This window comes from Gymnogyps californianus, chromosome 7 (assembly GCF_018139145.2).
Source record: "Gymnogyps californianus isolate 813 chromosome 7, ASM1813914v2, whole genome shotgun sequence".
Taxonomy (NCBI): Eukaryota; Metazoa; Chordata; class Aves; order Accipitriformes; family Cathartidae; genus Gymnogyps; species Gymnogyps californianus.
In genome coordinates this window covers 9,262,958-9,277,039 of record NC_059477.1, presented here as the reverse complement: position 1 = coordinate 9,277,039, position 14,082 = coordinate 9,262,958, and the positions used below count along the sequence as shown (strand labels likewise).

The following is a 14,082-nucleotide window of genomic DNA, read 5'->3' as shown; positions in this document are numbered from 1 at the left end:
AAACTCCCTTTCCCTTTTCCCCTCCCCATGGTCAGGGGGTTGTTGGTGACAAAGGTTCCTTTTACAGCTTCTCATTTAATTGCCAAGGGTCGGAATAAAACAGTGCCAGAACAATGCTGTTCTTTTTCTTCCATTCCAGATACCTCATTTGGATAAACAGCAAGCAATTTATCATCACAAAGTATTTTTTTATCTTTTTAATGCATTTCTGAGTGTTGGATGTAGTCACTGCTAAAAAATGTACAGTAATACTACACACTTAATACACACTTCAGCCTCAAAAGCAAGAAGCAACTTATATTCATTTATAAGTAATGTATTTTCTCTTTTTCCTTTGAAGTAGCTGTATTCAGGTGCCTTGTAGAAGTTTGTCTTGGAGCTATTAAAATAGTACTTGCAATTGGATAGAACACAAGCATTTCTCCAACAAAAGTTGGAGTTTAGTTACAGCTTTTAGTTAACTAAAAAGTTTAACTTTAGTTACAGCTCACAGAAGAAATCCTGCTCTTGTAATAAAACAAAACATCCATTATCTTTGGACTTTCATTTGAGCAGAAGGAATATAATTTCATAATGTAGTATCATTAACATTAGGAATCCTGTCCCAGATACACAGATACACTTTTGATTTTAGTTTTTAATTAAAGATTTAACATTTTGTCACTGGAACTCTCAAACAGTTTTTGAGAAAGGAAGTTTTAAAATTGTCTTTGTGCCAACCAGTATGCCTAGTACATTGCAAGAAATTTAGCATATGTATTACAAAAGCAAAACTGATTTAAAGGGAAAGCTAATTTTTTTCCCCACTTGTATTCAAGTTTCATTGAATGAAGTAGTCAAATGAGCTAGTGCCAGAATAATAGTTTTCTGTGTTTGTAGACCTGAATTCTACCATAGGCTACCATCATGGTTTTCCCCCAAACTATATAGGCTGTATGATTCAGTTCTTCACTTTTTCCCCATGTTATAGGTGGCATGGAAAGTACTTATATTAAGGTCTGTTGAGACAGTTTGATAGCACATTAATAGCAGTCACTTTTGGTGGCTCTTATTTCTTTATGGTATTGAGTTACAAGGCAGTATTTTATTTGTAGATTTTATAAAGTTTAATATAATTCTGCAGGGATATTATATTGATTAGTTTCAGTGGAGGTTGAAAACAATCAAGAATTATTTGCATATAACTTTTCCTAAGTTAATTTCATACAATTTTATGACACTTTAAAACATAATCAGACCTAGTGGAACTTTTTAAAATAGCATATAGCCTTTAAAGGGTGCTTTGTTCAAAATACAGTTTCTACTACAAAAGATGCAAGCAGTCTGGAAACACTTTGTTACTGAAATATGTTAACTAGATAGTTTGTTCTGCCACATTTGCTCTAGTTACCCAAACCTGCTCAACTTGCTTCCTTCATCTACAGCCTCATAACTCAGATCTCCCCTATTAAAAAAAATGTTGTTGTTCAGGGGGGTACATTTGTTTCATATTTTTAATTTAGAACTTAAAACTATGTCATCTACTTCAAAGTTATGATTTTGTGTAACTGATTTTTAATTCCTGAACAAAAAAAAGGCTCTTTTGTTGCTTCTTTGGTTTTCTTATTTCATGTCTTTAATAGGACTTTATAGCAGCTTTTTTCTTTCATATGATTTGTAAATGAATGACTGTCCTTGGAGTTGACGGAAGTTCCTGAACAATTGTCTGTTGTATGTTCTGTTCAAGAAGTGAGACTGTTAATATGAGTTGCTTCTGTCCATACAGAAATTTGTGAAAAAAAAACCAACACATTTTCTAGCATGTGCAAGGCTTATTAGTGTGAACAAGTACATAAGTTTCAGACAAGTTTCTAACAGCACACATTCTATGCTAAGCAGTAGGATTAAGGAAGCTTGTAGGATCAGATACTTCATTTCTTCTGTGAAAAATCCACAAAACCAAAGAAGGAAAATGCATTTGTGGGGGGAAAAAAAGTTAAAGGGATTCAGGTATAAATCTGGCTTTCTCCAGGAAATGCTTGCCAGTTAAACTGGAGGTCTTGTTTTACTAGGGAAGCAGAATTGTAATTAAACTTAATTGTAGCTGGAGGAAGAATGATAGCTTGCACCCTGGCAGTTGAGCATTTTACAACACCTACAGACAGCACTGGCCTGCTGTCACATCGCTCAGAGGAGCAGAGTTCAAAGAACTGGTTAGAGCAGGGAACATGTAGCAAAACCATGACAGTCTAAGATTATCAGACATTATCCTTGACAGAAGTTCACTGACTTGTGTGAAGCAAGTAATTTTCCTCATCAGTAGTATCACGGTACCAAGAGTATGTCCATAGGTGATAGTTTCCTGTAACTTTGTGAAACCAAGGTTTTACTTCAGTGTCCAGGTACAGGAGCAACAGCACATTCAAATGATAAATATAGATACTGTAAAGGATTCAGTAACAGCAATGTGTATGCTTATTTTCTTTGTTTCCCTGCATATTTATTATGATATGTATTAGTAAGCTTATGGAATAAGCCCTAACTGAAAGTCTAATACAAATACCCTAATTTGGAGGTACACCTTGGTACATCCATACCTTGGATGTACAGATACCTTCCAGTATTAATAAAATGGAACTACTAGTTCTGCTGTAATCCAAGTATGCGGTGAGCCATGCTATCTCAGGTATCCTGTTCTGTTCAATCTACAGTACTTCTGCTTTTTACTTTCAAAACATGCCTGCTTGGCAGGCTTTCATGTGTCTGATACTTAAGTGGTTTGCATGAATAAGAATGTAAACTTGTTAAAATTCTACTTGAGAATGGCTTCATGATTTAAATCACATTTTGAACCCAGTTACAAATAGGTAGAAAGCTAGAGTACTAACACATTTTTTGAACTCATAGTGAAATATTTTTTAAAACCTTTTACTTTATAGCATTACTATGTTTTCAGGATTTACATGAGCCGAAAAGCTTTAATCTGAGTGACATAAGTACTACTTCTAATTGGATGAAGTAAGCATGTGGGGTCAAAACCTGAAAAGCATCAGATATTTGACTTGGTTTTCACATGATGCTTTCTTACAGCTTTTTTTTGGCAGGACAGCACACCTTCTGAGCACTGATACTTCATATGATTTAATAGCCTTCATTGTTACTGAATGAATTCCAGTGTAGTGTGCAGGACACTGCAGAGACTAAGAATTACAAGACACCTTGTCCAGATCTACTGGTCAGGCTGGGATGCAGACACTAGCTCCTGAAACTTTAAATGGGTATGCAGCAAGTAGCTGAGATAGATTACAGGAATGAAGCTGGATGGTAGTGTTGAATTCAAGTAAAGAAGCACTCTGAAACTCTGTTAACAGACCAGTAAGAGAGCAATACATCTGTCCTTAAGCAGCTTTCCTGTCATGCTTTGGCTAGATAATAATATTTTGTCAAAGCTCATCCAGAACCATTGTTCAGTGCAGACAAACAAATGCTTTGGTATCTCGGAAAGTAAGTGATGGGTGTCTTCATCTATTGCAAGGGAAGTGATAAACAAAAAAAACCTCCCGGAGGTCCAGTGTAAGTTAAAGAAAGCCTCCTTCAAGAGCCCTCAACAGCTCAGGTCAGAAGCTTTAATGGGCCTTGGAGACAAGAGATGCAGCCACTAGTCCAGCTCTTATTTTTGTAAGGCACTCCACTGAGTCAGTGCCACTTAATTCAGTCACCTTATGATAGTATCTTATTGGAATTCGGGTCTATTGCAAATTCAGCTTGTAGCTTTCAGGATCATTATGTTGAAATCAAGCTGGTCTCAAAGATACTGGAATAGATGTCAAATACTTCTATGAAGACATCTTTGCATTTTAGTACTCTCCACTTCAGCCTATCCTATCTCCTTTTCAGGCTTGTTCCCTAGCACCAATCCCCTCCTCCTCTTTGTACAGATAATTTATTTATAGATACACTGGTGACTCATTTTTCTGCAATTACACCTACCCATTTTCTTGCCTTGTTCCTCTTCCTTCAGCTTGATTTATGGCAGTGCCTCCTCCACCTTCAACCTCATTGATATGCCAAGATAAGGCAGCTGCTGGATGCACTAAACTAGTTAAGTGCTGTTTTCAGATCTTCCCTGTTTCAGTGCTTTCTTTGACCAGAAAGAACTTGCCATTACCATTTCACCTAGGGAACCATCTGGTTGCACTGTGCATACCATTTAACCTGGTCTGAGCAAAGACTTTCTAGATGACAGAATGTGAAACTCAAAGGAGAAAAGGTCCAGTTCAAAGGTAAAGCCAGCAAGAGCACATTACAGGAAATAAGGGGTCCAGTTAAGAGTTGCTATCCATCTGAGACCTACATAGTGATGTAATTAGAGGTATAGCTGGTTTCTTTATCTGCTGAAAGGCAGCTCATTATTAGAGAGCTTTACCAGAACTCAAGAAATGTTGACAGTTTGAGCCCGCGTTAGTTCTTTCTAAACCAGCTTCTCTCTCAAGCAAAGTGGTCAATGTGCAAATAACAGAATGACAGAACCAGTGCTTTTGAGGTACAATTGCATAGCCTCCTGCTTGTATAGCAATTGCATGTTTTCCAGCTTAACTAGGCAAAATGGGTCACTGCTGTATCAGCTGGTGTCTGGAGAGGGATGAAGAGTAATTGGGAGCCAGAAAAAATGTTAATGTTGATGACTGGAAACCTGCCATTTCAGTCCGTGGGTAAGGAGTCTGATGTCTGCAATGAAAATAATGTAAAGAGGCAAATCTTACCATCTGCTGCTTTTCAGTGGTGGTAAAAATGTCCTAATTAACAGGAAATTTCTATTGTACTGTGAATAATATATAGCTTTTAGTTGGGTTTACAGGGGAAGAAGAGTCTTGTTTAGAGTAAGAAAACAAGGATCAGCAACAATAAGATTTATCTCCTTTCCCCCACAACCCTGAAAGCTTTAAAGCTCAGTTCTGTTTTCTTAACTAGGTTTTTGTCTTTCTCCCCACCTCCCCCTACTGTTTACTGGCATACTGTTAATTGAAGGATAGTCATGAGAGCCAGATTTACAGCATTTGTTTGTGTGCCTTAAACAGATCCTGTCTGTTGCATAATATTTATAGCCTGTAGCTCTGTCAAAAGAAGGAGGGCAAGACCTCCAGGCTTCCTATCAGCAGAGCAATGCAGGACTAAATTATTGCAGTATCTGTTGATCCCAGACAGGAATCCTGGACAAATATGCATTTATGTTTGATTTAATATTTTTTCTTCCACAATTTTCTTCTTAGTATATTGTCTAGTCTTTGCAGATGATCATAAAGCAACTACTTAAAATTTGTGGCTAATCTCACTATTATTACCTTACTACTCTGACTATTGTACCAAATAAAACTTAAATGCTGTACAGTACTAATATCAGCTACAATATCAGTAACATCTAAGAAAAATTCAGACTATATATAATATTCAGAAATGGAGTATAATTGCTTGTAACACTCGCCTTCACTTCTCAAAAGAATCTGTTTTGAAATCGCTTTCAAGCTGCATTAGATTCTCTGGCCAGTAGTAATTTGATCATAAATGATGTGACCTTAGGAGTACTAGGCTTTCTACAAGTCATGGCATACATCCCAGAGATCTTGCTGATAAGAGTTTATGCAAGTAAGTTCATTTAGTATGACAGCATGGTGGGAGGGAGCAGGACGAATAGGTATCACATAAGTGAGCTCAGGGAGAAGAGTGCCATCATTTACTTCAAAGTTTAAAATGCAAAAAAGACTTACAAATGTGTCTAAATTGAAGAGAATAAAAATAATTGTTAATGTCTTCCCCAGACTATTAATAAGATGTCACCTACATCCTTAAAGATGACTCTTAGACAGCTCAGAGAAGGAGCTTCCATGAGCTTACAAGATGTACTCACGATGGAATACAGACTGAGCCAAGCGTGCATGGTAAGCAAGCAGGCAACACCTTTGTCTCTTTCCAGCCACAGAGGGGTAGCAAGCCTGTCAGAGACTAAGTTTTGTATAGATTACATCAAGGGCTCACAATTTATAGGTTTTTATTTTCAATATCTTCTTTGTGTGTTTGTTAGGCTGTCACTTTCTTTTTTCCCGTTCCATGTCTTTATATGCAGCTCAAAGGAGACTACATTAATGATGGTCAGATGGGAATGGTAAAGGGCTTTTGTTAAGAAAACTATGATAATATTACAATATAGAAAGTTTTGTATTTGGACCATAATTTTAAAACTCTGGTGTTCTTGAACAGATTTACTATTTAAATAACTTAGTTCTCAGTGCCTCAGTTCCCATCAGCAGGATAGGAATAGTTGTATATCACTGCCTTTCGGGAGTGCTGTGATAAATTTATTAAAGAAAACAAGAAATTTTAGTACTATTTGTAGTAAGATCTGAGTACTTGGATAACATATGAGGAAGTGATCCTTTCAGTAGAACAGAGTTGCTAACTGAATTATCTGAACGAATTCCTCATAAAGCTTCCCCATGGCATCCTTATTATTAGTTTTGTCACATTTTAAAATAAGATTTTTATGTATCTGATTAAATGATTTGTGATAGTTGAAGTAAATGCTTTAAAAAAAAATATGAGTGAAAACGTATCTAATTTTGATATGTTGTAGTGCCTGACAGTATCCTTGCCATATCTTTCCTGAAACTAGTGTTGCTGCATTGCTAGTGAAGATTTCTTAGGGATTTAAATGTTATGTTTGCCTTTATAAAAAATAACCGGATCCTTCCAGGATGCCATTTAACTGCAAAGTGTTTCAAGTATGCAGAATACATCACAATTCCTGAAGACTGGCCTTTCTCTGAAGAATTTCTGATGCTACACACCTTAGCCCCCATCATGCAAAACTCTTTAGAAAAATTGGAGATGTAACACAGAGAGAGGGCTTGCACTGCATAAAAGTTGGCTGATCAACTACAGTTCAACAGACTGATTTTAAGAGCTCTGGCTGCATTTAAGCAAGAGGATATAGAGCTCTTTAATAAGTAAAGAGAAAGTAGAACTAGATGAGAACAGTACAAGTGGGATTTAACTGAATCTTGAGAACTTGCATTTCAAGCAGAAGTGGGATAGGGAGAGATGGAATAAATAGAATCTGTCATGTTACAACTTTTTTTTAATCTTTCAGAGAGGCCATGACTTCTATGAAGGGGTTCGAGCAGGTAAGCAGGCACACCAAAAACATTTCTCAACCTTAATATGCAAACTCACTGTTGTGTTGCTTCTCTGGAGATAAGAAAAGTGCATGCAGCAACAGCCCAGAGAACGCTTCCCAGCTTGCTCCAGCTTTTGCTTATTGGACTCCTGTATGGCCAAAATTTATTATTTGTTCCAAAGTGTAACAGCCATGTGTAATCTCAGTTTCGTAATGTTATTTATCCACCTGGTAACGCAGCACCGTGAAAAGGTTTCACCAGTTCATTGGGAAAGTTCAAAATACATTTAATGCTGACAGCAGTGAGTAGCTATGTGTATCATTTGTGTGTCCAGATTTAGTGTTGCCACATAGCTGGTTCAGCCAGCTGTAAGATGGTTTAAGACTCACAGTCAAGAACAACTGTTTGTGTAGAAAATTGTTAGAACAGACACTACTTTCACCCATGTCCAAAATATCTCTGTATAGATGTGTCTTACTATTAAAAAACTATATATGTAAACTTAATGTTAAATAATTCAGCATTTTAAGGCATTGGTCAAGATAGGTAGTGGTAAAAGTAGAGCAGCAGCTCAGCAAGTTCATCTAGGGGACAGACTTAGATTCTGTCCTTGATTCTACTGCTGATTCACTGTGCAGTTTGTCAAACCCAATGTCACATCTGTTAGAAACTGTAATAATTATTTATGTACTGTTCAGCACAAGATGAAACAAAGCAGAGGCATTTCCTTTTCCAAGGAACTTGCAGTACAAGACATTTGGATGAATAACACTTTGGGGTTGAGGCAACCTGGCTTTTAATTCACACAGTTGTATACTTGAGTATGTATTATCACCTCCTCCTCATTTTTTATATCTGTCTTTTTAAAGTAGTTTTAAATCCACTTGAGTAGTAGATATTAGTTTCGAGTGTTCACTATTAGTAATACTGTATTAAAGATAGCCTGAGGTGAGAGATGCAGAGTTTGTTTGTACAGCATGGAAAAAGTTTCTGATTTTAATTAATTAATCTTTAGCACTTATTAGCAGAGACTCCTTTGAAGAATTTACCACACATGTTGAGAAGTACATGGTTTTCATAGTGTTGGTAATGGGGACAAAGATACCTTAAAAAGAATATTCCTAGGATATATTCTAAATCACCATATAAGCTGCTGAAATGTAGTTATTCAGGGAGTGACAAACTCAAAGTCTGAGAGTCAGATGAACACCAAACCAAATTCTCACTTGTAATGCACAAGGTCATTAAACCATCTGGGGATGCGGTGGAGAACAAAAGCAAATCACTTGTCAGTATGGCCAGTGAATTACACAAACTGCTTGTAAAGAAAAACCTGCAAGAACACCAGTTGGGAAGCTTCTCTTACATAGGATGATGTAGCAAAGGCTTAACTATATCAGGGGAAGAAAAAAACCACCACCAGAGATCCAGCTGCACTGAGGGGACTGCTAAGAATAATAATTTGTTCTTGAAGTACTTTTGCTCTCTGCTTACTGCATATATCTTGTTCTCAGATTTGCCTTCTTAAAATTGTTTCTCGTGTTCAAGAGTGGTGCAGATTCTCACTCAAGATCAAGATCATTTTTGTAGTTGGGTCTAATCTCATAAAAATCATTATCCAACAATGTGCTGAGCATCCTTTTTAATAGGAAGTAAGATTATTAAGTATTTCACAGGATCAATGATAGTGAATAAAACTGAAAATGATAAAAATGTTAACTTAAGTATTAGCTTTTTCTTTATTAAAACATTACATTCCAGGCATTTAAGAGCCAGCTGTTGACCCTGTCTACCACAAGAGTATCTACCACAAAGTAAAGTTAAGATAGAATAATCAGATTTTAGTTTAAGATTGTTTTTCAGAAGCAATGGCCATAGGTCAGGTTTTAATAACAGCTTTTATCTGCTTCAAACCATAATTTTAATAGGCATGCTAGGGAAGTAGGTTGTTTAAAAGCTTTTTAAACCTGCTTTGACCTGAGATCAAAATTTCGTCTTTTCTTTTAGTGAATTTTCTTTCAGCCAGACTGAAAATCTGCTGGCAAACAGTCTTCCCCATTTATGATTCTTGTGATTGGAGCTACTAAAGAAAAACCAAAACCCTTAAAGCATGAAATACACAGATCATATTTCATCAACATTTTCCCATATAATGGTAAATGTGATCTTTGAACGCTTTAGGTATCCATTTTTCACCTTGATTTATAGAATAATACATAAACTAAGAAATGCATAGCTCTGGGTAATTTCCAAGAATTTTGTTTTTTAATTCTTACTGCATAAGAAAAGTGGTCGTTTTTGGAGTCAGTGCTCAAACACATCCAGGTAGACTACAATCTCAGCAGCCTCAGGGGACAAAAATCTGTTAAATTAGCTTCCTATTTGTGCAGGAACATACGCTTCAAATGGAATTGTAAAGGCCGCCTACATATTGCTGATCCTGCAAAGATCTTATTTCTGTATGGCTTCTGCCCTCTCTCCTGCAGTGCTAGCAGCTGGCAGATGTGAGCCTTACCCTGGGCACACAACCCCCCTGCAGTCAGTGAGTAGGTAGAGAGATTTCATCGCAACTAACAGAATTTCAGGTGCTTAGAAATATCAGCGTTTTGACTGTGCTGAATGAAGCTAAGCAACAGAACACTAATTGAAGTACGGTAAAGTCACTGCTACTGAACAGAGGGGTTTTGAATTTTTTTTTTTTTTAAAGGTAAAAACACAAGAACAAACCCTTAACACAATGTCTATGTTCAGTTACTTTTATCTTAATGAACTTCCCTTAGCCTACCTTAGAAGTCTTCAGAATTTTTGTGCTGTTCTTGTAGTGATCGATATCTCAAGCTGGAGAAACACAAAATATACAGAAGTTAATGCAGAAAGGGAATATTTTCACAATACTATTAGAAAACAAATATTTTAACTCCTATAAGAGTAAAGATTTCATTGGAGAGACCATTATGAGCATTCAGTTTATCCACCAGAGTAAAACTGGCCACAGATCCAAACAGAAAGATTAACTTGATTACACAGTAGTGCCACAGAGCAGAGAATTATCAGCAATTACTACTGTATTTCAGAGTTGAAGCTGTAGTAGTATACACATGGACTTTTTTTTTTTCCCTTTCTCCTCTCTAATTTAAAGCTTCTGTAGTCAGTGTTGGCTTTTGTGGGTAACAGTTAAGACTATTTTGGCCCGATTGTGACCTTCAACTAAAGCTGAAGAAAATCATTAGATAAGTACTACTCCAATGGAATAAATATAGTTGATTTGGGACAATTATGTATTTTGACCCAAACCAATCAATTGCTTCACATCACAATGTTTAAAATTAACTTGTAGGATCATAACTTTTCAGTAAGTTACCCAGTTGAATGACCTAGTAAAATCACTCTTCTACAGCACATTTCTTCTAAAGAATTGCCCACATGGATTCTACTCTCTGTGGAATTGCAGCTTCTATCTATATAATGGGTTTCTTTTCAAAATTAGTGTTTATTTGTATCCAAGGAGTCCTTAGTCCTGTATTTGCAGATAAGCGGATGCAGGGCTCTGATTCTCCTTTCTCTTTGGACATGCAATCTAAAGAGTTGTGATGCCTGTGTGTCTTCAGCTACAGAAACATTAATTAGTGCAGTTGTCATTTGAATGGTATTTATTTTCTAGGCACTTTCCAAGTGTTGGTTATAGAGGGAAAAGTTAAAAAGAAGTTTTCAAGTCACGTTTTTTACCACAAACTGCCATAACGCCTGTCTTTTGATAAGACACAATTTTTAGGTCGGTATTCTTCCCACTGAACTTAAAATCCAACTCTTTTACACATTTCGTATCCTGGATGGTTCTAGTTTAGTCACCAAGAATGAAGTCTGTTTAGAAAGACATGACAACTTACCAAAACACCAGCTGTTATTCTTCAAAATATCTAGTCTCTGTGAGTGTCTTCTGTCCACACACCTGTAGAACTATCCTACTCTGAACTCTTTGTCAAAAAAACCCAAACCAACAAACTTATTTCTGTTCTCAGCAGAGGAACTTGAGAGGTGCTTCCTGCCCATCCTCCCTTATATGCTGGGGGCTGTGTTGGTCAGGAGGTCTCCCAGGACACAGGTGCATCTCCAAATCAGTTGCTGATATCACACATCTGAAGGGAATGTGTGTTGAGGAGGGATGTTGGGTAGTCAGTGCATCCTAGAGAGCCACAGTTACTATAGCTGTTCTTTTTTAAGTCATAGAAATTTCACATTTTGAGTAATACCTTTATGGGTTTTCTTGGAGCCAGAAAGGTGCTCGGAAGGATGCTCTGGAATTCCATTCATATTGGTCATTTTTACACACAAATAAACTCTCTCTTGTCTTATTGTTGTTTGCTGGTGCAGCTCTTCTTGCTGACATGCCTTCAACATTCCTGTGATACAAGGAATGATTTTTGAGAATTGATATTTTCTTGTTACACTTTTACATGCGATTCATTCACTGATGTTTTTATCTTCAGTGACGTATTTCCCAGGATACAGCGTAAAGTATACATACTAAGATTATACAAATCTTCACAGTTAAATCTACATAGGTCTGCAGTATCTGTCAGTAAATATTCTTGGTTTTCCTACAAAGATACTCTGCTTTACTCTTTCCTCATTAGTTATTTCATTATTAGTTTATATGATGTGTTTAAATTAGCTTTAGGCATTTAACACGTAGTTTGAGTCATCTCCTATACCCTGCAAAGAGTCGGATTTTGCACAGAGATGTGAAAGCCCTTGTCCAAAAGGAGCATCATGTGTACTGCTCCCAGTTTCACATGAAAAAGCAGAAGTCAGGCAAGAGTAGTAGGTCTAACAGAAAGCACTAATTTCGGGTCTATTCCTTCAAAGCTTGGGCTACTTCTGAGTTGATCCACTGTTCCTTGTATCATCAGGCAACTCCCAGATACGTCTCTAGACAGGTGACAACTCAAGAATTTTTATTAGAGTAGCAATATGTATGTTACAGAAACTCTGTCTTCTCCAGCGTATATTGATTTTTCTCCCCCATGTATCCACTGTAGTTGTCTGTCTTGATGCAATCTGAAGTCATCTTAATTAGAGAAAGTTTACAAGTAACTTTTGTGTTTTTATACTCCACCTGACAGTGCTGATTGACAAAGACCAGTCCCCCAGATGGAAGCCAGCTGCTCTAGAAGAAGTCAGTGATGAATTTGTGGACGATTGTTTTAAGCCACTGGGAAACAACGATCTCAAGTTGTAAAGATCAAGCCTATTGACATCTTATACATCTGCGTAATTCTATGATATAAAAATTAATAGTAGTGTGATAAAGTTTGACAAGACTCTTTTAGCTAGCCTGAGATTCGTAAGTCTAATTTTTTGCATTCAGGAACATTCTCTTTTGTTCTGCTGCCATAACAGCAAAATAATCATATCTCTGGTTAATAAGGGGAAAAATTACTTCAAGGCAAATAATTGTTATTTTTATTGCGTTACACAATGATTAACATTTAATTTCTTGCATCAGCTCTTAGTTTAGGAGGAACCTTTGGGGGAGACAGCATAGTTAAGGGATGATCTAATAAGCAAGAAGTCAGGAGACCTTTGTGTTCTTGGCTCTGTCGCTGATCTGTTAAATTGGGATTGTGCCTCAGATTCTTCTCTATACAATGAAAATAGAATATACTTAAAGCTTTAAAACAGTCAGAGCTACAAAGGAAAATGCAAGACATGCTAAATCCATGGTGTTACGTAGTCTTTTAAATAAAAGGTCACTGACACATTATTAGTCTGAGAGCAAGAAATTGTTCTATTGATTTAACATTTGGTCAGTATTCAGTCTTGCTATGTGATGTAGACATTGTTTCAAATGTCATAATATTGCCAGAGCCTAGAGCACACTTCTGTTTGCTTGTAAAACCATTTTTTTTTAAATGCCATTAAATTTGCTTGAACTGCATAATTAGGTTTTCATGATTTCAAAAATTGCTAGTTTTTCCTGGTCTTAACAGTGGTAAAGAAATAACTGTCTCAGACCTTCCTCTGAACGCTAAGCAGCACATTTCCTGTTGATGTTAGTGATTGTCTAATGATTTTAGTGGTAGAGGTCAGCCTGGCCCTAATACTACAAGCGGCTGGAGTTTATCTGTACCAACTAGTCTGGGTTCCCGTTTGCTTGTGCCCATCAACATCCTGTCTGCTGGGTGGAAAATTTGTGAAAAGTAGGGGGAACACAGCAATATGTACTGAAGATAATGAATAGGGGAAAACATGAAATATCTGTTGCTACCTGGATCGTATAGTTTTTTAACGCAACATATCCTAAGAAATGTATTTGTTGGGATCAAAATTTAAGTATACATCAAAAAAGCCTTGTTGTATGTGCATTAAAGGTTGCTGGGTTCTGATACTAGTAATACTTGACGTTATATGACATAACCAGAGCCCCTTGATAAAAGTATAATCTTTTGGGGGGTAAAATTAATTTTTCTATTGCATATGCAACACATAGCTACTAATCTTTCTTCAACATTAAGACCACATGCTTTTTTATGGTTAATCAAATCATGTATCAGTATATCTTCCTACTTGTTTCTACAGTTATAGGCAGGTCACATACAAATTTTGGCTTCTCTGAAGATGAACCACTGAGACTAAAGGAAGAAAACTTTTGTTCAAATAACATACTCAGTAATCAGCACTGGGGACTCAAAAATTCAGAGCTACAGCAGAACCGTTACGGAGTTTTCAACATTGGGCATTTTTTATTACCGACAGTAATGGTCTACGCTGGCTTAAGGCTCCTTCCTTCTTAGAAGCTGTTGCCTGGAAACAAAGTCCAGGAAATTCAGGCATCAAGGTGAACTACTAGAGTGACTTTCAGAGAATTAGAGGTGAGCAAAATGGAGACCAAAATCAAGAAGAAGTGGCACCTTGGTTTCTCACTAGAATC

The 14,082-nt window shown here is 36.7% G+C and overlaps 1 protein-coding gene and 1 long non-coding RNA gene across 3 annotated transcripts in view; one reads left to right on the top strand and one right to left on the bottom strand.

The window, feature by feature from the left end:
• LOC127018264 (uncharacterized) overlaps positions 1 to 11,113 on the bottom strand; it is a 32,296-nt gene extending 21,183 nt beyond the window's left edge. Inside the window, exons 1-2 of the long non-coding RNA XR_007766733.1 lie at positions 11,039 to 11,113; positions 9,937 to 9,989 (exon numbers count right to left, since the gene is read on the bottom strand). This is a non-coding gene — a long non-coding RNA (uncharacterized LOC127018264). The remainder of the gene's footprint in view (positions 1 to 9,936; positions 9,990 to 11,038) is intronic.
• Positions 1 to 13,089, top strand: part of HIBCH (3-hydroxyisobutyryl-CoA hydrolase) — a 48,451-nt gene extending 35,362 nt beyond the window's left edge. For both annotated transcript variants that reach the window (XM_050899776.1, XM_050899775.1), the window contains exons 12-14: positions 5,796 to 5,915; positions 7,124 to 7,157; positions 12,275 to 13,089. In XM_050899776.1, coding sequence (XP_050755733.1) covers positions 5,796 to 5,915; positions 7,124 to 7,157; positions 12,275 to 12,390 — 270 coding nt within the window. In that variant the 3' untranslated portion in view covers positions 12,391 to 13,089. The remainder of the gene's footprint in view (positions 1 to 5,795; positions 5,916 to 7,123; positions 7,158 to 12,274) is intronic.
• The last annotated feature ends 993 nt before the right edge of the window (positions 13,090 to 14,082 follow it).